The sequence below is a fragment of the Pseudopodoces humilis genome, chromosome 2 (genome assembly GCF_049639895.1).
Source record: "Pseudopodoces humilis isolate 2021_Gansu_Grassland_sample_001 chromosome 2, ASM4963989v1, whole genome shotgun sequence".
NCBI classification, from domain to species: Eukaryota; Metazoa; Chordata; class Aves; order Passeriformes; family Paridae; genus Pseudopodoces; species Pseudopodoces humilis.
The window spans coordinates 37,142,052-37,167,283 of NC_142201.1; the positions used below are offsets into that span (position 1 = coordinate 37,142,052).

The 25,232-nt window shown below is 40.5% G+C and overlaps 1 protein-coding gene across 3 annotated transcripts in view; it reads right to left on the reverse strand.

Annotated features, from left to right (window-relative positions):
• TPP2 (tripeptidyl peptidase 2) overlaps nucleotides 1-4,071 on the reverse strand; it is a 50,959-nt gene extending 46,888 nt beyond the window's left edge. For all 3 annotated transcript variants that reach the window (XM_005516474.3, XM_088051093.1, XM_088051094.1), the window contains exon 1: nucleotides 3,854-4,071. In XM_005516474.3, the coding sequence (XP_005516531.1) occupies nucleotides 3,854-4,015 (162 nt within the window). In that variant the 5' untranslated portion in view covers nucleotides 4,016-4,071. The remainder of the gene's footprint in view (nucleotides 1-3,853) is intronic.
• Nucleotides 4,072-25,232: the final 21,161 nt, after the last annotated feature.

Genomic DNA, 25,232 nt, shown 5'->3' on the forward strand with positions numbered 1-25,232 from the left:
CTTGGGTAGTTTTAGAAGTTGTTTCCTAGACCAAAAGACAAGGTGGAACTCCTACACATTATGGCTCCTTGCCTCCTAGGTGAAACCTAGCAGGTCCACACATGCCACTCATGCACGTGAGTTTGTACTGTCAGAAGCAACAAATCAGAGTCTTTCAGTCAGACACAAGAAACTCAGAGTTTCAGCTGGTCTAAGGTTCAATTCCTAACAGCAGCAATCCAGACAGGTTCACGGTAATTTAGGGCAAGTAACTGATACGGCATCTCCTGCTACAGTGAACTGCTCTTCGGCACACTGCCCACCAGCAGCAACGCCAGAGTGAAACTCAAGAGTTCAGCTCCATTTTCTTTTGCAAATCTTGTAATTCTGAGTTTAAAATTATAATAAAAAAAATAATCAAGTGACCTTGATCAGCTTCCTTATGTGAATAGAAGAGTCCTGAAGTGATGAACTGATTACAGATAGAAGGTACGTTTTAGTACCTTTCGCATTAAAATAAAAAAAAAGAATTTTTATACAATTAAAAATATTTTATACTGTATTTAGAAAAACAAAAAAATCCCCATTCCTGCCTTAATTATAATGGCTTGCCTATAGGCATTTGAAAAACAAATTAGTAGTTTAAAACTGAAAACTACTTGGCTGTTTATACATTTCTGAAGTTTGAAAATCCTACTTACATGTTAGTTCTGACTTTGTAAAGCAGATAAATTGGTAAACTGAGAACACCAAAATTAATCTATGGTGCATAATCCTAGCAACGGATCAGTTATAATGGAAGTAGAGAAGCACCAGTACCTATGACAATTACAACAGAAAAGGGAAAGCCAGGTGAATCTGAGCATGTTTTTGCCAGCCCATACAATCATTCGCTCCAACTGACAGCTACTGCAGCCACAAGAGATGAACAAGTTCTTCAGCACTTTGGTGACAGGACAGCTGATCATCATAATCACAAATAAAATAATTTCCAACTAATTTGTTTTTAGCTCAGTGCTGAAATGCAAATAAAAGCAAACTGCTACTGCTAAAAAGTTGTCACATGAAAGTACAAATTAATATTAGTAAACAATAATTCCAAATGCCACTTCATAAAATAAATGAATTTTTAAGAAGAGAAATGAACTGGCTCATCTATCATGAAACATAAGAAGCCACAGCAGGAACAGGGAAAGGACAGGGTGGGGACTGAGCAAAGACTACACATGTACAACCACAACACTTCACTAATTGCACCTAAAATTTGATCAGTCGCTGTGCCTTAATAAGGAATTACAAACCATGACTTGGCAGACAGTAGGAAATGCATTTTACCAAGAGGATTGAAAAGGGGAAAAAACTCACATGAAAGAAGCAGACAAACTAAACTTTATAGATGCTGTCAACTGGTGGAAAAGCAATGAAAGAGGAGGTGAAAGGAGTTCCCTAGAGGGCACTGGTTACAAAAGATCCATAAAAGAAAAGTAAAGTAAGTAAATACAAGATAGATTAACGTTTTACGCATCAAAGAAAGCCAACCAACAGGCAACAGATCTAAGAAGGTTTGTTAAGCTTAACAACTATTCTCTCCATAGCAGCAAACATCCAGGGAAGAATAGGAACATAATGGTATTTCCCTGTTAAATTTTGTCCCCAAATCTTTCTGTCCCTTGAAAAGGGAACAAACAGTGCTTATCAATGTTTACAAACCAAGTCAGATTCAACAAGCAAAGGAACCCTACCCAGGAATGACACAGTAGGGAGCAGCAAAAAAAAAAACTGTTTTGTTTGACTAAGATCTCCACTATATTAACATGGTAGTTAATTTTAGCCTGTAATAATTATTGTCATTAACCAGAAGTTGTAACACCTATTAACCTTGCTATAGATAATGTCTCCTCCACCCTCTAAGCAACTGATTCAGCTCTTATAGATCTAACTCTATACCAGGCTAGGAACTGACAGTAAGAAAAAGCAGCAGCAGCAAAGACAGGGGTTTAAAAAAAAAAATAATTCCAAAAATCGTCCCAAAGTTAGAAACTACTTCTTGCAGTACAGCTATGCTGCATCACTGCCTGTGCCCAGGACACTAACTCATTGCATCAAGGCAAAATGTGAACTGGCAAATACTCCAGAGAGTGAGGACATTCTCTTGCTGAAGAAACACCTACAAAGCTATTCTAGACTGGGTGCTACCTATGCCTCCTTCCTAACTCCCTGTGCAGTAAGTCTCACCAGGCTGCAGTTCAGCAAGCCCCTAAAGACAGGTCTATTAAGCGTGCAGAAAGATCGCACAACTTCTTTACATGTTTTTCTAACAATCCTGAAAACTTGCTCTCTTTCACCCACTGCAACATGAATTCCACATCCTGCCCTCCAAATCCTTTACTTCTTTCACAAATCTTTTACTGCACTATTTGAAATTTTATCCTGTGCATAAAGAAGTTGGAGAAAACTGATATGGTCAACACGGAGATCATAAATAGCCCTTATAAGACTTGGGTTACCTAGATCAGAACAAAGTTTCCCATTACTGCCAATAAATTCATATTGGGGTTTTGTTGTTGTTGACCACTACTCATTCATAATCTCTAGAAACTTAGGGGTTTTTGCTTTTATATGTGAAACTTCAGAACTATGCACATCATTCAATTTATATTCACACCTTCCTAATTGTCTTCCATTATTTTCTACTCTGCCCATTTGGCTAGCTTTCATTAAGCTTTCCAATTACTCTTCCACTTACCCACAACTTCTTGCCAAAAGCACCAGCTTCATTTCAGCTTAAATCAATTAAAGTTACAGCTGTCCACTCCTTCCTTCCACCCAACCTGTCCTCTTAACTCATTCTCTAGTTTAACCGAATCCCATAAGGAATCATTTCAGAACACGGAACTACAGATCTGTCAGGGTCAGATCCCTGAATGAGGTCATTAGGAATTAATTCTACACCAAAGAAAGGGTAGAAATCAACAGAAGCTCTGCTTAGTCAAAACAAAACAAAACAAAGGATTCCGCATCGAAGTGAGCTGCATACAGCTCCGAATCATTCTTCCATGGACTCTTCTGCTATAACTCAGAGAAAACATGTTGATAAGAAATCAAAAACAGCAGTGACACAAAAGGCCATATGCAAACCTACGAGATAAAGAAATGTTAAAAGACAAGAGTTAAAAGAAGTAAGTACTGAGAAATGCCCAAACCGACATCACACACAGAAATTTACAAAACAGACATGGAGACACAAAGTTTGCAGACCAAAAAAAAGAAAGCTGTCAGAATCGAACTTGATGCAGACTGTTATTGCAATAAAACGCACGAGAAATAAAGAGATAAAGACGGGTATGCAAATTGTGCCAGAAATACACTTTTCATGTAAATTACCTAGGCGGCTGTGTGTAGCCTCGAGCTACCTACTGACGAAGTAATGCTAAGGTTTAACAAAAACACAAAGCGTTCTTTTATAATGAGCTCTGCGTGACAGAAGGCAGCACAAGAGATTTAAGTGCCATAACACGCCTGTGGACGGCTTAGGAGGATCCTCACAGCAGCACCCGGAGTGACCGGCGCGGAGCCCCTGGCTACGGCATCTCCCCGCCCTCCCGCACCCGAGCCCCCGCTCACGCGTGCTGGGCGGGAACCGCGAGCGAGCACACAGCCACGAGTCTCCGGGACAGGGACAGTCCCCGCGAAAGGGCAGTCCCCGGGACAGCCTTCCGGGGCCTCCCCTGCTCCCGCCGCCGCTGCCTCGGGCCGCCAGAGTGCCATGGCCACCCCCGTACTCGTCCCCGTCCTCTCGGGCTGGGTTCGGCGGGACCTGAGAGCTCCTCTCGGGCAGCGGCCGTGACCCAGGGCCGCCGCCGCCCCGCTCTACCTGCATGCCCGGCGCCCCGGGGTCCACGCCGGTGTCCAGCACGGCCAGCAGCACCCCTCGCCCGTCAAAGTCCGGGAAGCGGGCGAGGAAGGCGGCGGCGCCAGTCTCCTTCTTGGGCAGGAGCCCGTGGAACGGGAACGGCTCCTCGGCGGCGGCCGCCATGGCGCGAGACCAGGGCGCGGGGCCGGAGGGGCGGGGGGGACAAGCTGCGAGCGAGAGGCCAGGGGCGGGCGGCGCATGCGCGGTGCCGCCCCGCGGGGACGCGCACCCCCTCGCGGCCCGCGGCGCGAGCAGCACCGGAGCTAAACTGACCAATAGGGAGCCGAGGAGGGCGGTGCCTGATGTGGAGGCAGCCAATCACGGGAGGGACGTGTTCCACGCGCCGGGGCCGTGGCGGCCACGTACGGCGGCGGCGGGAGCCGAGGGCACCTTCCAGCGCCGTTCTCCGCGGGCGGGGCCGCCGCGGTCTCCGCGGGGCCGGACCTGCCCTGCCCCGCCCCAGGGCTCCCGGCCGGTCCCGGACTGCGGCCTCGGGGCCTGCCGGCGGCTGTGCGGGGGTGCGCGGCATCCTCCGAATCGAAAACGGAATCACGGAACCACTTAGGTTGGAGAAGACCGCTGAGATCATCAAGTCCGAGCTATGACAGATAGCCTCCAATATCGATTAGACTATGGCACAAGTGTGCCAAGTCCAGCCCTTAAACACCTCCAGGGACGGTGACTCCCTGGGCAGCCCATTCCAATATCTAATCACGCTTTCTGTAACGAATTTCTTCCCCGTGTCCAGACTGAACCTCTTCTGGCACACGTCTTGAGGCCGTTTCCTCTCGCCTGTCGCTGGTTGCCTGGGAGAAGAGGCTCACCCCCACCTGGCTGCACCCTCCTGCCAGGTGGTTGTAGCGAGCCGTAAGGTCACCCCCGAGCCTCCTTTATTCAAATAACCCATGTGCAAACATTTACCTAGTGACTTTTTTCGGTCTTCTTCTGCTGATTCATCGATGAAGATAAATAGATCCTGCGGTGGCAGTACCAGTGCAACTGTTTCGCAAAAAGCAGGAAAAAAAAACCCAAAACCAAAAACTAGCCAATCAAAAACCCCAACCAACCAACCAACCAAACCCCCAACCACACAAAAACAAACAAATAAACAAACAAAACCCTAAGGAAACCCACAAAAACCCCAACAAAACAAAAATCCCCAACAACAACACAGTAAACCTACGAACCCAAAATACCTAAAGGGGGAAAAAAGCAACCTAAAGGCTATAGGGAGCTCAAAATAAAAGTTTTGGTGAAGTTAATGGAAAATCTTGACTTTGAGCAGAGGTCAGAGGTTTCAAAGGCATTTTTCTAGCTTCCATGCTCACATACAAACTTGGAAAAGAACTTGAGCTGTGGAGTACCAGAAAACATACACACAGAATGTCTTTTGGAAAGATGCCCTGTTTATAGTGTCTGACACGTGCCTCTTCAGCTGTTTTAGCTGGTAATTTAGCTGGTTGATTTCTGGGGGATCACTTTGCTCTCTTCAGGCAAGTTTATGTTAAGAGTCACCTTGGCAGACACAGGTGTTTGTGAATTAATATGTTCACTGTAGAGCAGTGGAGATTTTGACCCCTGGGAGTTTTTCTGTGTGTGTATTTTTTGTTTTACAAGTCTGATGAGATTATTATGGAATGTTCATCAGTTATTAATCTTCACTGAAATTGAGCTGGCATTTGTTCTTTCTCTAGAAGTGAGAGAGGATTGCTACCAAATAGGGGTACTTCATTTATTTTTCCCATTTTGTCAGCTACCATCAGCATTGTCTTCCAGCTCACTTATGGCTTTAGAGAGCCATGTGATTTTTATCCAAGTGCTGAAATAAATCTGAAGAGCAGTACCTTAAAAATGCACAGTATTAAAAAAAAAAAAAAAAGTGAAAGCTGTACCACATGAATGTAGTATTTAACTCAGTCTGCTCCCCACTTTGGTTTTTAACCGTAAATCAAAACTTTACATTTTGATGTCTAGATACTATGTGCTTAACTTTCTTAGAATACTGATGGTGCCTGGCTGCATAATCAGATTTATTTTTTTTAATTACATAAAACTTTGACTGATCTTACCACAGTGGAGAGAATTATTCTGTCAGGATGGTTGTTCACTTGCTTAATACCTAATTCACTGCCCATTTGAGTTTAGATTTCCTTCTGTTAATCATTGTTAGTGCATCTCAATGGGAAAAGCTTGTATTTCTGGCAGCATGTTGACATGAACATAAGTCTCATATGTCCTATTCCTAGTACACTTTGAGACATTAAACTACAACAAACTCTCAAAATATTTCATATCCCATTCAATGAAAAAGCTGTGTGTTATAATCTGGAAACATTCATTACTAAACCTGAGAATTTCTTCCCTGTTCCGTTGCCTTGGTCTCAAAGTTATACCACAAACAACCCATCTAATTAGCAGGTTCATATTGTTCAGGTACGTATAAATTATGTGCACTGCCAAGTAGTAGGGCAGGTTCTGCAGGAAAACCCAGGATTTGAGGAAGGTGTGCCAATCAACTTTTAACAGACTTGAAAGTGATACCGTGCAAAGAAAAAGCTTTGTTTCAGTGAGTCTTCAAAATGTAGCTGTTTTGTTAATTGTATGATTACAACTGTAGCATTAGGACATGAGCTTAAGGATAAAGTTGTGCATCTTACTGAGACTCTGCAGATCCTGAGGATACTGAGAATTTTGGAATTTTAAACTTAATCCTGTGCTTCTCAGGTTTCTTATGTTTGGTGTAACACTCCCAAGTCCTCCACTAAAACATGTCTTTAAGCACCACATCTGCATCTTTTCAAATACTTCTGAGGATGGTGACTCAACCACTTCCCTCACGCACAGCCTGTTCCAGACGGGGAAAAACTTTTTATCAGGACCTGTAGCAATAGGGCAACTAAAAGAGGGTAGTATAAAGAAAAGTTTGTTTTACAATGGGAGTGGGGGAACACTGTAACTCTTGCCCACAAGAGGTGGTGGATGCCCCATCCCTGAAAGCATTGAAGGTTAGGTTGGACAGAGCCCTGAACAATCTGATCAAGTTGAAGATGTCCCTGCTCATTGCAGGGAGATTGGACTAGATGGCCTTTTAAGATCCCTTCCAATCTAAACCATTCTATGATTCTATGAACATCTGACCAGTTAGCTAGATTTGCATAGGCGTGTTACACTCCACAGAAATTCTGCTCTGAATACTCCCAATATGGATGTGCGTCTAGGTCTGCACCTGAGACCTGGCAAAGGTGTTCTGGTCTCGACAGCTGTGAGTTATTCCTCATAGTGCTCATGTGTCAGGCCTATCAGGATGTGGAGCTGGCCAGCGATGACCTTTGATTTCATGTGCAGCCTAATGCACTATGGGTGAGAAGGCTGATGCCACTTGCTGCATCTTCTGCCTGATGTTACACCCAGAAGTCCCATTCTGGGCTTCAAATCTCTTTTCTGTCTGAGCATGCATCTTTCTGCAAGCAAAATGCTCTAGCTGCTGCAGGGCTCTCTCTGAGTCAGACAGCTCTGTTTTGCATGGAAATATCCCAAAGTGAACCCGAAAAAACATGACCTAATATCTTTCTAGTACAGGCATTGACATGAATGTAGAAGTACTGGGCGGTATGTTCTTCCTATAATTAATGTTAAATTATTCTATTCAAAGTATCAATTGGAGTTGCGCATGAACTCTTTCAATTTCAGTTGCAGCAATTACCTTAGTCACTATGTTTCAGATTTCACCCACTCCTTCTTTCAACCCTGCCTCAGTTACAACATGTGGAGAGGAGGAGTCATCCTACCAGTTAGAGCATGAGAAGATGTGTTTGATCAAATTGTGTTAGGCAAGGAAGGCACTTCAGTGTTCTGAGTGAGGTCATTAATTACCAAGGTGCTCAGAGAGACCCTTCCTTATTCCCCTTTAAGAGAGAGGAATGGTTTCAGGGAATAATGGGGATAGAGGATCTTTGAATGAAGTGGATGTCAAGATTTGACTTAATTCCTGCCATTGCCTTCTGTCTCCTTTCCTATTCACTCTTCTTATTGATGTGTAAGCATAAAAACCCACAAATGCTCCAGAAGAAGCAGTTTCCCACTCCTTCCCAGCCTGATCCTTGGCCCTTCACTCTCATTCTTCTGCTTCCCCAGTCACTTGTGCTGTTGTGGCTTCATGATGGAACTGATAAAGGAAAAAATGTGGCTGAAAACTATCCCACATAAGCAGCTGGGAGCTGGTACCTGAAACAGGCTACCAAAACACCTCTTTCATGTTTATGCTGGTGCAGAGTGGAGACGATCCAGCACAGTACTCCTCAGTAAAACACACCATGGAACTAAGGCACTACTTGATGGAACTTGGCCACTGCATGTGGCCCACAACACACTTGGTAAGGGAAAATGGGTTTACAGGATTTGGGGGTTTTTTCACCAGGTCCTGTACTGAGACATCTATAGAATACATGGAGAGCTATGAGCCTGTGTAAATTTTTTTGTGTGTATCTATTTAATAAAGATTTTCAGAGAAGACCCCATGGAAATATTTTTCTTTGTTTATTGCTGAACAGTTCAGCATGGACAAGTATCAACTCCGCAGAGTGAACTGTTTGATGCTCTTTCTTCACAGAGAGGAAAACATTTACTAGTCTTTTAGTTTTGATAAGTATTCTTCGTTAATGCAGAATGTATCTTCAGCTTTGTCTTCAGGAAGTTATTTACTTGGTTAGGTCAATTTGCCGTGTCTTTCCCTTGATAAATAAAAAAAGATCATTGCATACATATAAGATTATGAGATCATTAGTGGACAACAGCTGGCATTACTCTCCCACACAATCATATCTCAAGTATGTCTGTTAGAGTTACCAGAATGAATTCTTATTGTTCTCTGTCACAGACTCTTGAGGCCTAGCTAATGTCTTTATGGTGTGTTTTCATTTACAGACTTGTTAAAAATTGTCTGAAATTATATACATATGGAGAGGATATAATAAGAGGATATAAAAATAGGGATAAGTTCATATCGTGCTTTAAACCCTTTCTCAATAATGCTGCTCAAAGAAATTATTAGTCCTGAAAATTCAAGAAGGTAGGGTTCATTTAGCACCGGCCTCAGCAAAAAGCTGCAGCTGCAGTTCAGTACCAGTTGAGCCTCAAAGCTTTAGTGGTTTTCTGTGGCAAAATTGTTAGTAGGGTTGCATTTTAAAAATATATTTCTGTGAGAACAGAGTCACTCTTTAACTGTGCTGCAGAAATGAGCAAAGAAATTACTGACTATAAATGCATACTTGTTATTTCTAGAGCTGAGCATGCATATTCATTTTTCATATTTCTCTGTAGCTTTAAACAGAGTTCAGTCTTTTTCCCAGACTTGGCCTTGTATAACTTGCAGAGATTTGTGATAAAACTACAAAAATTAGTAGAATGAATTACGGATGGAATTGTATGTATATAAAAGCACCAAAAGAAACAATATCAAACAAAGGTTAAAAAATGTCATATGCTGATAACCAAGGACACCGTTAACATCAGTGAAAGGGGTGAACAACAAGGAATCCATTGTTTGCAGCCAGACCAGAAGGCCTGAGTTCTCATGGGGCCACAGCACGACAACACTTAAGTAGACTTGAACTCTTCTAACAGGAGGATGACAGCAAGGTTGCAGCCACAAAGATGCCCAAATGGGGATCCATGGGTATCAATCTTCCAAAAAGTATATTGAGGAATCTTTAAACAAGATTCTGGAGCCTAAGTGTATGCCATAGTGACTGACTCACAGAGTGAATTAAAACTAAGTTTAAACCCCATTGTCAGCAATAGGACTCCAAGTGGTTTAATTTAAAGTTGATAGCTGATGTCCCTTGTCCCTCTGTCAAGTGTAAGTGAAATTGTCCAGACTACTGGGACACACACATCTTGGTGCAAAGGAACAGGAGAATGCAGGAGAACAATTTATGAGATAATGAATATAAATGATCAAAATTGGTTTTGTTTAATAGAGGTAGCATCTGCTTCCTCCAGGTGGTTTCACACTAATTTTTCTTGTTTTAAATTTTTGCAGTGCACTAATAGGGTGACTGCCAAAGCAGTTGTTGTTTCAAGTGCTATTCTGTCACATGAAAGTCACTTTGGAGGTTTTAGGCTTTTAATTAGTTGGATTTTGTAAGACATTACAACTGTGTTTCTTTTTAAATTTATAAAATACTAATACATTTATGCAGAAAATATTATGTCATTGTTTGACCCCAGCTGACTGCTAAGCTATATGAAAACTCTCGCTCACTCCTCACTGCTGGGGTAGGGGAAAGAATCAGAAAGGTAAAATTGAGAAAACTTGTGTGTTGAGATAAGGACAGTTTAATAGGTAAAGCAAAAGCCATGCACACAGGCAAAGCAGAAAAATGCACTCATTCACCACTTCCCAGGCAGGTGAAAGCCAAACATCACACACAACAAGGACTTGGGAAAACAAACACCATCACACCAAATGTTCCCCCCTTCCTCCTTCCCAGGCTTTGTATGCTGAGCAAGACACCAGACAGTGTGGATATCCCTGTGGTCAGTTGGGATCAGCTGTCCTGGCTGTGTCCCCTCCCAGCTTCTTGTGCACCCCCGGCCTGCTTGCTGGTGGGATAGGGTGAGAGGGAGAAAAGGCCTTACAAAATCTCCGGAGTTAGATGGAATCCACAAGAATCATCAAGTCCAGCTTCTGACCCTGCACAGGACAACCCCCAAAAAAAAGGCTTGACTATGTGTAACCACTGCTCACCAGGTGTTGTCAGCACTGTGTTCAGCACCAATCTAAAATACAGCCCCATAGCAGCTACTAGAAAGAAAATTAATTCTACCCCAGCCAAAATCAACAGACTTTTACAAATATAAGTACAATTATTGTTTATTTATGATGGAATGTAAAATCTTATGAGGTCTTTCTGAAGATTTCCTGTGTTTAACTCCAATATCCCACCTTAAAGAGGCTGAAAAATGCATCATGTATCTGCATACATATATTAATTATGTACATATTCCCTATAACAGAACTCAGGAGCTTTTGTCTGAGAAATGCTTTATGTATTTGGAAGTAAATATAGGAGGCATTTGAAGTTATGTTTTCATAGTCAGATACTATACAATATGGCAACTAGGAATATTTCCAGATTTTTCTGTAAGCACTTTTACAATATTTTTTTGCATTTTTTTTCTTTTTCGGTTGGTGAGCCTACAGTAAAATGGAAACATCATCTGAGATCTAAAGTTCCAGTGAGTATCTCCAAAGGATAAATTTGAATATCAAATCTTTCTTTGGCTTACTCAAATAGGAAATGGGTAGCAGCTGTTGGATTTTGGTAGTCAAGATTAAGGAATGTATTTCAAGGACCAACATACCCTGAAATAAAAGAAAAAGAAATCTGCATCATGGTAAGAGAAGTTACTGTGAATTCCCTATAATATAAGAGTTGCCTTTTGTGAGAAATCTCTCCAAATGGCAGCAGCTCATTCTCTGACTATAGGGTTATCCCTATGTCCCTCTTAAATCTTTCTTTGTTGTTGCACCCCATGCAGTAGTACAAATACTCAGTGACAATTTATCTCTCTTTTAAAGCAGAGGCAGCTACTGACCTTATACAAACTATTTACAACATGTAGCAACAATTTACATTGGCAAATAATATTCCTTATTTTTTTTAGTGACTACTTGGACACATTACTGAGATAAGAAACATATATGGCTATAGAAATTCAAAATTATAGAAGTCTATAATGTGCTTAAACAAGCAGAGAAAAATAAAACAATGTAGCAGAAACAGTTTGTAACATATCATATAAGAATTTAGTTGCCAGGTAAAAACATTAAAATAAGATATATTGCGAAAACTCAGCAAAGCAAGACCTAGGTATTATAAAAACCTGACAAAGTAGAAACCTGTAGCTCCAAAAATCAGCCAAGATTGGACTTGTAGTTTTACTCCAGACAAGCTGATCTGAGAGAAAGCCAAACTCTCACTGCACCTGTCCAGAGACAGGAGTCAATCAGCGAACACTGAAGAAGACATCTTTACTTCATCAAGAAAACCACCATTTGCGACTGCCAAAAGGCATAGCAGCTAATTATAATACAAAGCAAAAGAACCCAAAAATAAATGATCAAAAAAGTGTGAGTCTGTGAGATCAATGTGTATTTATACCTAGAACCTGTCTTAACTCAGTACACATAACTTAAAAAAAAAGCCCTCTTCATGCATCCCTAATGCTATCAGCTAATATAATAAAACATATCTCTCTGCAATTTCAGTTGTCAAGTCCTAATTCCCAAAATCATTCCTAGTCCTCAGTGGGGATACTGCTGTCTCTATTCAGAGTCATATGCAGTCAAGTCCGTTACTTGACTACAAAATGCTATGTTGACAGTGGTGACATGACAGCTATCTAGTGTCTGTTTTTAATTTGTATCTGATTTAAAAATATGAATAACTGTAAAGCTAAGTATTTCAGACTGCATTCTCTTCAACAACATAGTCATCTGGAGGTTTAATGGCTGGGATGTGTTTCTGTTTTGCAAAATATGAAAAATACATCCCTTCAGTCACTGTTTCCAAGTAATGTCATATACTAGATATTTGTTAAAGTTCTCCTCTTGAGGGCAGCAAACATTCAGAACTAAAAGTCGTTCATGTTTCTTAATGGTGTGATAAAGAATGTTCTGGATTTGAAATAGACCAGAGTTAGCTTATCCCTTGGCTGTCATGGTTTAGAGAAAGATTCACTCACAGCTCTACAATTCTTACACAAAGCCTGAAAGTTTAAGTGAAAAATGCAGCATATGAAATCAAGGCTTTACCTTATAAACCAGCTGAGAAAAGAGTAACCAAGTAGAAACATATAGAACCATAGAATCATCAAGGGAAGAGACTCTTAGGATCATCAAGTCCAACTGTCAACCCATCCCTATCACCCATAAGTTCCAGCCTAAGTTCTCTTAAACTAGATCAGCCTTTTCCTCCAATAACTTATCTTTCACAGAATTCACAGAATTCATAGAATGACTAGGTTAGAAGAGACCTTCAGAATCATCGAGTCCAACCCATGCCCTAACACCTCAACTAGATCATGGCACTGAGTGCCATATCCAGTCTTTTATAAACACATCCAGGTATGTTGACTCCACCACCTCCCTAGGCAGACCATTCCAGTATTTTATCACTTTTTCCATGAAAAAAATTTTCCTAATATCCAACCTATATTTCCCTTGGTGCAGCTAGAGACTGTGTCCTCTCATTCTGTCAGTTGCTGCCTGGCAAAAGAGACCAACCTCCAACTGTCTACATCCACCTTTCAGGAAGTTGTAGAGAGTGATAAGGTCACATCTGAGTCTCCTTTTCTCCAGGCTAAACAACTCCAGCTCCCTGGAGAAAACAGGGATCCCTGCACATGGGATGAATATTAAACAATTCTTCTTAAAAATATACCAGCCTTCCTGAACTCCTTTGCCCTTCAAGACTGACTCCCAAAGGGCTCTGTCAATCAATGTCCTAACCAGGCCACAGTCTGCATCCAAGGTCCAAACTGGAAGTTCTGCTGGTGCTTCTCCCTATTTCACCCCTTATAGAAAACACTAACATTTCATGGTCATTATGCCGAAGATGCCCACTGCCCACCACACCACCTACTAGTCCTCCTTTGTTCACAAAGCTCTCATGGGATACCTCTGCTGATAGGCTTGTTCACCAGCTGTGGTAGGAAATTGTCTTCCACACACCCCAGGAACATCTTGGACTACTTCCTCTCTGCTGTGTAGTATTCTCAGTAGACATCTGGCAAATGTGTTTCAATGAGTACCAAGGCCAGCAATCATTAAACTTCAGCCAGCCATTTGTAGAATGCCTCATCAGCCTGTTCATCCTGGTTGGGTGGTCGGTCTATCACAGACTTCCTCCATGACATATGCCCTGCTGAACTTCTCCCATGATCTTTACCCATAGGCACTCAACTTGTCATCTTCATCATCATCCACTCCAATACAATCAAAACACTGTAATTTACAGTAACATATGGTGAAATACTCTGTAATGTACTCCTGTCTTGCTTCACATGTCACTTCTATAAAACTTATAGCCATCCAACAGCAGCCATAGTCATAAAGTTTAAAAGGAGCTTTTAAACATGATTTCATAATAGCGGAGCTCAACTGAAGTCGGTGTGAGAAGCTCAGGTGCCTTGGACATCTCTGATGATTCATGACCATATTCACACATGCCCAGCCAAGAATGACACCTGTGCCTACATTCTGTCTACTGTGTCTTTATCATGGGCACAGTGCAGCATCTCCAAACAGAGAAAAGAAAACAACTACCAACCAGACAGAAAAAACTACTAATGTGTTGTGGTTTGCCTGTTTATTGCTTGCGTGTCTCCAATGTGGCTTCACTCTTCAAAGAGGTCTCATTCTGCAAAACAAGTAAATAAAAATTATTGCAGTGGTCAGTAAGACTGTGACAGGTTTCAGGAAGTATTTCTGTACCTCAACACAGCACCTGTTCTTGTGCTGTTCAATGTGTTGCACCAACATCATTGTGCAAAGTCAACTGTCATTAGCAAATTCAATGCAAATGTAAAGAAATAGTTTATTTCCTCATTCATTAATTAATAAAAGAAGAATTTGAACAAATGCACTGAAAACAACTCTGACTTCTGTGTAATCTTTGAATGAAGCTAGATAAAAGATTAAATTAGACAAGTTTAAGTGTAACCATTGCTACTGGCAGTGCTACAAATACACATTGGTATGTCTCATTTTACTGTTGCCTAGATTTTATTAATAGAAACTTTATGTTTCAGAACTTTTCTCTTTGCTTTTGACCCAGAATGTATGCCTGACCCAGGAATGACCTGCTTCCCTTGAATTTACTTCTAGTACTAGAAAACATAATGCCTTCAAACTTGGAGAGTGATGCAGAGATCCTGGGAATTATGGAAGGAGTTTGATTCTCCTCTGCTTGTTCTTTGGTTTACTTCCAGCTCCCAGGAAAGCTGGATATTATTTTCAGTGTGGTATTTCTGGTTTGTACCAAATCACATTCTCAAGGAGTACTTACTTGCAGTCTTGTAGCAAGAATGTATACTCCTGGATGAGTTATCCAAATCCCATACCTCAAATTCCCAAGTAGGTTACATGTATTTGAATTCTTCACTCATTGTGATATTGAAGAGTTCATGATAACACAGAGAAAATCAGGGGAAGTTATCTGAAAGGAATGTCTTCCAAAGGAATAAAATTCCTTGTGAATGAAGTGAAAGGCTGTGGGTGTTGCATGTCCATGCAGGCTTGCAAAAGAGACCTGACCTTGCAGGTTATTCTGTATGGTGTGCAGTCTGCACTGCATCTAGCCTGGTGAGAGTGTCTAGCCTCCACCATACAGAGCCCCCTCCTGCCTGTGCCTTGAAGAGAGGCCAGAGGGCAGGATCAGGATTGGATGGATCATCACTTCATCCTGCATAGGGCTGGACTGGGGAACCACGCTATTCCTTATCCATAGAGTTCCATACACTCTCTTCTGCTGAGGAACTCAAGGACTGGATGCTGCTGGTCATTCTTCATTGGAAATTAAGACACTGATGGCCCTGGAGAAGTCAGAAGGCCAGGTACTGGTGACTATGCTGGGGAAGCTGGGGAAGTCAATATTGCCTCCGTGAAATCCTTCAGAATGCTGGCCATGAGGCCCCTGTGTGATCTCCAGAAAGGTTTCTTTTTCCCTTTCCTTGTCTAGGTAGATCTTTCTTTTTCCAGAAGAACAACTTATCCAGGCTAATCAAGATTTTTGTCCCTATGCTCTAACGTGCCCTGAAGACTTAGTTTAAGGAAATGTTGTATGTGCCTGCTTTCAAGGATATAAAAACTTCAAATCTTTGGTTGTTCTGGCTATATTACCATTTTACATGTAACAGTTGACTAGTTTAATAAATGGCATTATACCATGCCAAAATCAAAATGTTTCTGTACCCATATGGATATTTGAAATGCTTTCTGACTTTTTTCTTACCTCCACTAGTGTTGAAGAATTTTTTGCTCTAACATAACTCAGAATTATAAAATATTGATTTTTTGCCCAGATATATGTGTGCCTTTCTTATATGGGTATTTCAAATTTTTTTAATGTGCATACAATGTAAATAGAAAATAATAGCATTTGATAGGCAATATAAAAAATGTCTCTCAGCTTAGCCATGCAACGTATAAAGCAATAATTAACCTTAAGGCCACTAGATGTCAGTGTTTCTCTGTGTATACATGACTGAAGCATCACTCCCTGCTCTAAATCGTAGTCCCCTAAAAAAATTCTGTGGTATAACTCTGCAGCGTTCTAGTGCTCTGTCCTTAATGCTATACATTGAGTATTCACCATTCCTCTTAGCAATTATACCTTAGAATTTTCAAAGCAATGAAAATACATTATTTCATTATTTTGAAGTCTTAACCATTAGATCTTTATATTGGAAAAAAAATATTATTTCTAGAAAAATAAATTGGTTAATCAATTAGTAGATTTTTGCATGGAAGATCGGCTAGATGGTTTTTCATTCTTTGGTTTGATTAGATGCTCAAAATATTTTATAGTTTAGATATAACTGAAAAGTGAAAAACATGTCCCTTCATATGCCAATTTATTTCCTCTGACTCCAAAATAACACTTTAGGGCTAATTAAAAATAAATTCAATAACTTTTAATTTTTTTTTTCCATCAGGCCAATGAGATGCCTATTTGTCCTTCCTAGATAACTCACCCAAAATATCTCCTGGAGTCAGTCTTCTATTTATTCCCACTCATGAATAAGTTAGGAATACACATATGGTCAGCAAAGTGGAATCACAAAGGGAAGTTGCAAATCATTGTGAGGTAAATCAAGTTAAGAATGGGACTCAAAAACTTTAGAATCTTCAAAAATAACGAAGCTGCTGGACATGAGCTTTAAGAGATTGTGAGACATAGGCATTACATGTTGCTTTTAAGTCAGTGCAGACCGTCCACAGATTTTAAAATATTTAAAGATTTTTTGTTAACAGCAAAGGTGAAACTTCAGAGAAGATTAAATTCATGCCTATTGTCTCTTATCTTCGCATTGCACATCACATTGGATAGTCTGACTCCCACCTCCTCAAGCTTCCTATAGATAATTTGGTAGCTACGTAGTGTCCCTAAAGCCATCTCTGCTGCAGGCTGGACAAGCCCCCTGCCATAGGGACACTGCTCCAGCCTCGACCATCACTGAATTGCTGCAGTTTATCGATGTCCTTCCTGTGCTGGAGAACAGTATCTAGATGTAGCTAGTAAGTGCTGAGCAGAAGGGGACAGCCCTGATCTCCTGGCTGTGCTCCAGGGATGCAGTCCCATATGCCTTTGGCAGTCTCTGCTGCCAGGGGATGCTGGTGGTTCCTGTTTAAGTAATTGGTTGGAATAAGAAACACAGCATAGGAATAAGTTCTCAGCTCTCTAGATTTTAGGAATTCATAAGTGAGTTCTGCATGGATCTGTGTGAAACGTACATGCACCTGGAGAAGTAGCAAATTAAGAGTTTTCAAATAATATTTGGTCCTTAAGGGAAATGAAGAAAGAGTGTATCACACATAAACCCTTCAGAGAAATGAGGGCAAAGAAAGTGTATCATATATAAAATGCAGCATTATACATAGATATATGTATATCTACTCAGAAGTGCCATTTTGAAAAGTTCTGGTTGCATTGATGAAAATCCTAAATCAATGCCTGACAGAGGTCAAGAACCTAAATATTAAATTGTTAGTATAAGGTGCAGAGAGTGAGGCAGAATGCCATTATACCATAGCTGTATGGTTCATTACATACATTTCTGCTTGCTTCATCTCAAAAAGGGAAGAATAAAATAAAGTGTCCAGAGAGGAGAAATAAGAAGGCAGAAGTGGAAGAAGCTTCAGAGAAGAGCTACAAAGGTGATCAAGTTCATGGATTTTTCAGTAAACTGAGATGCTGGAAGTAGTCTGGAAAAGAGAGAAATGAGGGGCATAAAGCAGAAGTCTAAACAGATGAGTAGTGTGCTGAAAGTGAATAGGAGTAAGTTCTGCTCTGGATCCCCCAGTGCAAAACCTGACATGCAGCAAATAAAATTGGTTGTATATCTTTGCACACAGAATCCATTTTCATGGCATGTTGTGGCTATTCAAATTTTAAGGGATCAGAGACCTCATGGTTTTTAGTCAAGTAGCAGTTATTAATGCTTATAAACCTTAAAAACTGAGTGTACACAGGTCACAAAAATTTTGAGTTTATGGTACAGACAAAACATTCTATATGTTTATCCCATTCTTTCATATTTCATTGAGCATCCCCCCTTGTTTAGTGCCAAGGTCAATGTACTGGGCTAAAGGGACCTATAGTGAGAGCCAGTGTGGTTACTGTTATTTCATAATTTAAAAAAAAAAAAAAAAAAAAGTATAAGATGAAGGAATGAAGAAGGATTTCTGTAAAGACTGCTTTTGAAAATTCAAAAGTTTATTTCTTACCTGACTGTTGAAGTCCCTATAAGATGGCATTATAAGGAAAAGAATAATGGTAACAAAATTGTACAATATAAATCCATATTAAAAAAGTATCTAATATAGTGTCATAAAAACAAGTAATTACTAAATTAATGAAAATTATATTCATTAATAATTTTCAAAATCCTAAGTGTGGATCAACTACTGGCTGCCTTACAATTAAGATTATGAATACAGACTATGTACACAGCTTCCAAGATGGTTTGCAAAACCCCTTATGTAATTCCATAGGTTATCCACCAAAAAAAGAAGAGTTTGGTCTATCAGTTGGAAATTACTCTTTCATCCAGTTCTTCTCTTTTAGTGTTTTTACTGCAGGCAAAGAATTTATATCTTTTCCTTGGAAGGTTCAATTTGTCCTTTAAAAAGAAATATTCCACATGTTCACACTATTTTTATTTCTTTGTCTTGAATATTTTTGCAGTATTTTCTAATCTTTACGTTTGCATACCCTCATATTTCAGAACTCTTATTGTCTGCTGTCCCAAGGGAGTCACTCCTTTTCAGATTTTTGTGAGATGTTATTGGGTTTTTTCTCTCAAAATTGTCTTGTATTTCAGTTTTTCGAGATTAAAATATAAACCAAATATCAAATCCTGTTATTTTATCAACAAAGAACAATTTTTTGACTCCATCACTTTCCTGGACAGTCCATTTTAATGCTTGACAAATCTTCAGTGAAGAAATTCTTCCTGATGTCCAAATGGATTTTTTTTTTTTTGTCATTCATATAATTTGGTATGAAATGAGGTACAACTGGAATTTTGTCACATTGGTAATACAAGTATAAATTACTGTAACAGATTGTGACAGACTAGTGTTATTGACAGGTTAGTAATTGTTAGTGTAACAGGTTAGTTAATGAAAACAGGGAAAAAGACAAATGTAGATCTCATTTTTCTCACCACTACGGGAGATGAACATTCTCAGTGCCAGCTCCAGTACAGCTTAAATACAATTTTCAAACTTTATTGGCAGTCCCTGGGCTTCAAACAGCAAAATACTAGGTTCATTTCTGACATGTTTTTAAGTCTGTAGTCTGACACCTTGCAGGGAAGGTTACCTTTAATCTCCCTTTGGGCAGCTTAAAGCCCCAAGTGTCCCACTGAGGATCTCCCAGCCTTTGTGTGGTGTGAAGTCTGCTCAGTTGCCAGTTTGGGATTTTTTTTCCTTCCCTGCCATCAAGACTAATGGATAAAATCTCAGCACTCCCCATAGTTTTTTCTTAGTCCTGTGACTAAACTCTTTGAAGTCTTACTGTAAATGACCCACCTTCCCATCTGTGAACAGTATTAAAAGGCCCAAATGAATTATTTAGATATAGAAAAATGCTCTACCCATGAAAATTTTCAAAATACTCAGAGTAATCAATCACTTCCTTTGGAGATAATGGAAAAATTATCACCATCACCTATTAGCAACTCTTCTTCTACTCCCTATCACCACTCTCCAAAAATCTCACAGGATTTCACAAGATGTCAACTAATTAGATATTGCCATGTGTCTGAACCAGCCTTAATCCCTCTTCTTCCTTCTAGCTGATGGCATGTCTTCTGTGCTCTAATTTGACTAACTGATAGTGTTCTGCCTGATGATATGGCATTAAGGAAAAGGATTAGGGGAAAGAGGACAGTGAGAGAATTAAAGCTGAGACATCTCTTGAAATATGCCTGGAGGAGTTGTGGAAACAATGAAAATCCATTGAGTGAAATTATATCTTCCAGGTGTAACCAGGAGTGATAAAGACATTTTTCAAAGACAAAAATGAGAGTTAAAATTATCCATTTGGAGTGCTTTTTATGTGGCCTGGGTGAGGCTCTGTCAAAGCAATCCTACAACATGGATGCACTTTGCCTTGAGCAATCTCAAGAAGCATCTCTCTGCAATTAGTTTTATAAGTGAATGCACTGAATTGTTGTGCATTTCTGTTAGGTATTAAAGCCACCGGGCTAGAAGCCAATCACTATCGACACTCTCAACTTAGTTTTCACAGGATGGAGTGAACAGATTCAAAGCCACCACTGCTGACTGAGAGGTCTTGCTTCCTTTTCAGTCTGCCTTGTTGCCTTCTCCAGCATGTGTGCTACTCCTGCTGAGCTTTTGGAAAACAATTCGTTTTGCTACAGCAGCACAAAGCAAACAGGATTTTTCTTCTGTTCATTTGTTTGCTTGTTGTTTGTTTGGGCTTTGTTCTGTTTTATTATAGGAAGGGAGCAGGACAGAGCAGCAAATCCACCAGCCTTTTTGGTGGTGGAATGAGGGCAGCTGTCTGTGAGGGGGGATGAACCCTTGAAGTCCAGAGAGACATAGTTGTTGCTGAGGGTGTTAAATGGCAGGTGCTGAGTGGGAGCATTGAGACCTACAACTCCCAACCCCTCATGAAGAGAGAAAAGTAATGTAGGTACACTGATGGCATTTCCCAGGCTTACGTCAGAAAAGCTCGCCTCTGTGATTGAGTCCCATGCCAAAGTTCATTAAAAACCTTGTTTAAACTTGTTGAGTGGAATAAGACCTGAAGTTACACTGGTCAAAAAAATTAAGTTGGTACTTAAGGCCCTCATCCTTTTGGACCCAAGCCTGTCTGGCATCTGCAACAACCCAACATGACTTCAAGGCTTAGGGTTTTAAGTAGCTTTGGGGATTGTTAAAGGGGAAAGCCCAGGCTCCTGCAGCCCCTCAGCACGGCCTTTGCCTTTCCTGCAGCATTAAAAGTATGGGCTTGGTGGGCTCAGTGGGTTTGCTGGTCATCTCACCCACACTAGAGGAAGGGTCACATGGATACAGAGCAAACCGGTCCACCCAGGCCTTCCTGGGGTGTAGTCCAATGCAACCTCCATCTTGTGGCACTGTGTGCTAGTTTGGGCTGGGATACAGACAGTGTTCTTCACTGTGTCTGGTATGGGCTTTTGATCTGTCCTGGAAAGAGTATTGACAACTCAGGAATGTTCAGCTGTTCCTGAGCAGCACTTGCACAGAGTCAAGGCCTTTTCTGCCTCTCACCCCACCAGGGAGTAGGCTGGGGGTGCACATAGAGTTGGGATGGGACACAGCAGGACAGCTGACCCCAACTGACCACAGGGATGTCCCATACCATAGGGCATTGTGCCCAGGATATAAAACTGGGGCAAGAAAGTTTGGATTGATGGTGTTTGTCTTTCCAAGACACATTGCACATGATGGAGCTCATCTTTCCTGGGTATGGCTGAACATCATTGCCCATGCAATGGAAAATGAATGGATTTCTTGTTTTGTTTTGCTTGTGTGGGTGTCTTTTCTTTTACCCATTAAACTATTTCTCACTTCTACTCTTCTGATTGTCTCCCCCTTCCCTCTGTGGGAGAGTGAGCAGCAGTTGCATGGGGCTGAACTGCTGGCTGAGGTTAAACAATGTCAACAGACTGGTATGAAATGTGGTCAAGGTTCACTGTAGACAGCTTGGACTAAATCAAAGAGGAGACAGCAAACCAATGATCTGGTTTTCCCAGTGATCTGCTTTGCCAGCCATGGGAGTGACTGCTTGTCACAGCTTTATGTTCAAAAGGAAATGATGAAGACCAGCTGTTTATTACCCTAAGCCTTTGCCTGGACATTTACAGACCTTTAGCTAAACATGCCCTGCAAGCACCAACAGCACTTGCTCAACCTCTTCCTCTCCCGCACTCATCGGCCACATCACAGCAGTGACCCTTGTGTCCCAGCAAGGTCTGCCTCATCTTCTGGTTCAGGCACCTGCAGATCAGTGTTGTCCCTGTCTTTCTGGACCTTGCTAAGTTGCTACTATCTAACTCAGAGCTGACCTGGGCTCCAGGTCTGTGAGGGATGAGAAAAGCCAAGTTTTATGTTTTGTAAGAGCCAAGTATGGAACAGCTTTAAATTATTAAACTGTTATATGCTATAAATGGGTTAATCTAAGACACACAGCAAGGAAAGATGAATAAAACTAAAGTTTTAGCTGCAGTTTTCAGTACCTACTTAGAGAGGGATGTTCTTGTTTAACCAAGTAGGGCTGCATAGCTAAACTTAAATCTATCCACTATGGATGCTGAATTCATTGCAGATCCCTGCTCTTCAGAAGGTGTGAATCTGAGCTGCAGGTAATGTAGCGTATGTCATCTCTGAAATGCAATTAGGGGAATTTTTATTTTTTATGGTGTGCTTCTGCTGAAGCCACGAGCAAAATAAATGACTGAATGAATGAAGTCTCTTTATGTCAGTGGAGACCAAATTATCTAACAAATTAACAATAAATACCTTGCTAAATAAATCTTATTTTCTTTGAATAGCCATAAGGAGTGTGAACATTCAGCAGCAAGTTGATTGTATAAAAACAAAGACATCTTAGACAAATGCCAAAAATTACAAACAAGGTATCATTTAACATCCTGATACTCAGATAAGAGTATATGAATGTGATTCAGACTTTACATAAGCACTCTTTCTCTTTGAAGGAAATCAAAGGGACATCTCAAAGCAAAATGATGCTTCAAGTCAAAATTATTGTACTAATAAAATAGGATTTTATAATGAAAGATGTTTGTATCTTTCTATATAATACCTGCTTCCTCCCAATGAGATGCAACCCACTGCTCACAATATTACATTGCCCATAGCTATTTTCTCTTCTCCCCTATGGATATACACAAACACGTATGCATGCTTTCCTATCTAACATGGAGATACTCATCCTGTGCTTTCACACATCCTCAAGGGCTTTTCCAACTAATGGAACATGCTGCATCCTTAGGCTGACATGAAATATTGAACACCTTACAGAGGTTATGCAATCCTTTTTTATATGTAATTAAACTACTCTGGTTTACATGGATTAAAAAATTCATAAACACTTCACTCAGTTAAATTTACTAGTACAATGGAGTCACTCCCTGAAAACACTGTATAACTTTCTCATGGTGGCAGGGAGCCTTTTATTTTCCTTTCTTCCAGAATAACATAAGAGACTGATGTGAAAGTTGTCATCTTTTTGTGCCTTTTTTTTCTTATTACAGAAGCAACAATGTCTGGAGCATGTTGTCTCTAAACAGTAATCCAACTGGTTTACTGGATTCCTTGTCCCCTCATCTGCTTCCCCCTCATATATCCTAGCTCTCATTCCCCAGCCCTCAATACTCACTTGCCAGAGGCAACACTACCTGCAGCTCTCTATCTGAAGGCTGGCTCCCAAGCTAGCACCAAACCAGGTGTATCGCAGCTGAATTTTGCCAGAGGTTTTTTGAGTGGGAACAATAATATAAGCTCCTTTCCAGAATCACCAATTTTCATATGGTTTACCAGACTTCTCTTATTTTTTCAGGCTTTGCTAGAAGTGCCCAGTGGGCTGAATGGCTTTAGGTGGCTGTGTGACACACCTCAGTGCACAAGCAGGTAGGCAGAAAAACTGTAATTTTTGGTTTTTTCCTTCAGCAAGCCAACCTAGGAAAGAGAAGACATATAAAATCCTGTTCAGGCCAAATTACAGCTAGTAACTAAGAGGGAATGGGAATAGAGATCCCACTGTGGAGGACCACTCTGTTGTGGACAGGTAATTCTGTATTTGAACAAATGCTTTTCTTGTTCCAGTTATAAACTGATAGAAATTCTTATGCTAGAAATAGGATACAGGCTAACTGATTCTATGGACTGATCAAAAAGGACAGAAATATTTCCATCTCTTATACAACATCAAGTTAAAAAAAAAAAAAAGAAAAAAGAAAGAGGAAATAGCAAATAGTTCTCCAAGCAGCAGTACTGTTGGGTTCTGATTTGCCTGGTGTCTGATATATTTAAGACTTCACTTAGTCTGTCATAATGAATTAAGATTGACTGGTAGCTTCAAAAATTATTACAGTGAACAAATGGAGAGGTGAACACAGAGGTGAACAGGCAGGACAAAAATACCTCTCCTCTCCAATCTATACCTAATCAAACTTTAATTAAAGTTTCTCATGAAAGTCACCTGGATGAGAATCCTGATTTATGCTCCCATGATTTAATCATATCATCATCTGACTTTCTGACTGAGAAATTTAACTATTATTCTAAGTGTAGAGCGATCCCACTAAGTTTCTTGCTTAAGCATCAAAAGTCCTTAGGTGCTGGTTTTCCAAGCTGAGAGTAGTATTTTAGAAATAAATATGCCATGGATTTTATTTCCTTCACTATGATGATTTGTCCCCAATTACCAAGTTACATGAATGAATATGTTCTGTTCATAAAGAGTGACCATACAAAACTACTCATAAGTCAGAGGCAAATCCTGAATTCAATTACCAGAAGCTGCCTCACTTTCCTTTTCTTTCAGCTTTCCCTCTTTAGCTGTATTTTAAAATCAGAATCATGTGTATTTAAGGTCCTTAGTGACTTTGTACTGAGTGAGAATGATGGAGAGGTTGTTCTGGGGGAGGGTGAGAGAGCGAACAAGCCCATGCAGGGCTGTTCCTGGACCTCAATAGAAAGAGCCTGACAACAAAAGTATCAATAATATAATTGCTATAATAAGACAGATTAGGAAGAAATATATGTAGTGAGTAGACATTATGTTCCTTCAGATGGACGACACAGGTGTTCATACAGCATCAGAGCTAAGACTGAATGGAATTTCCCTATCATGCTATGCAGAGCTGATCATGTCTGTGGAGGGAAGGTCTCCCTTTCTGGCCATTTGAGCAATTGTATAATACAATAATTGTTCTGCATACAAGAAAACTATTGTATTCCTACAGGATGCTCGCACATTAACTTCTTGCTCTTTTTAGATGAAGTCAGGGCCATGCTGTGATCAGCAGAGTCAGGTGG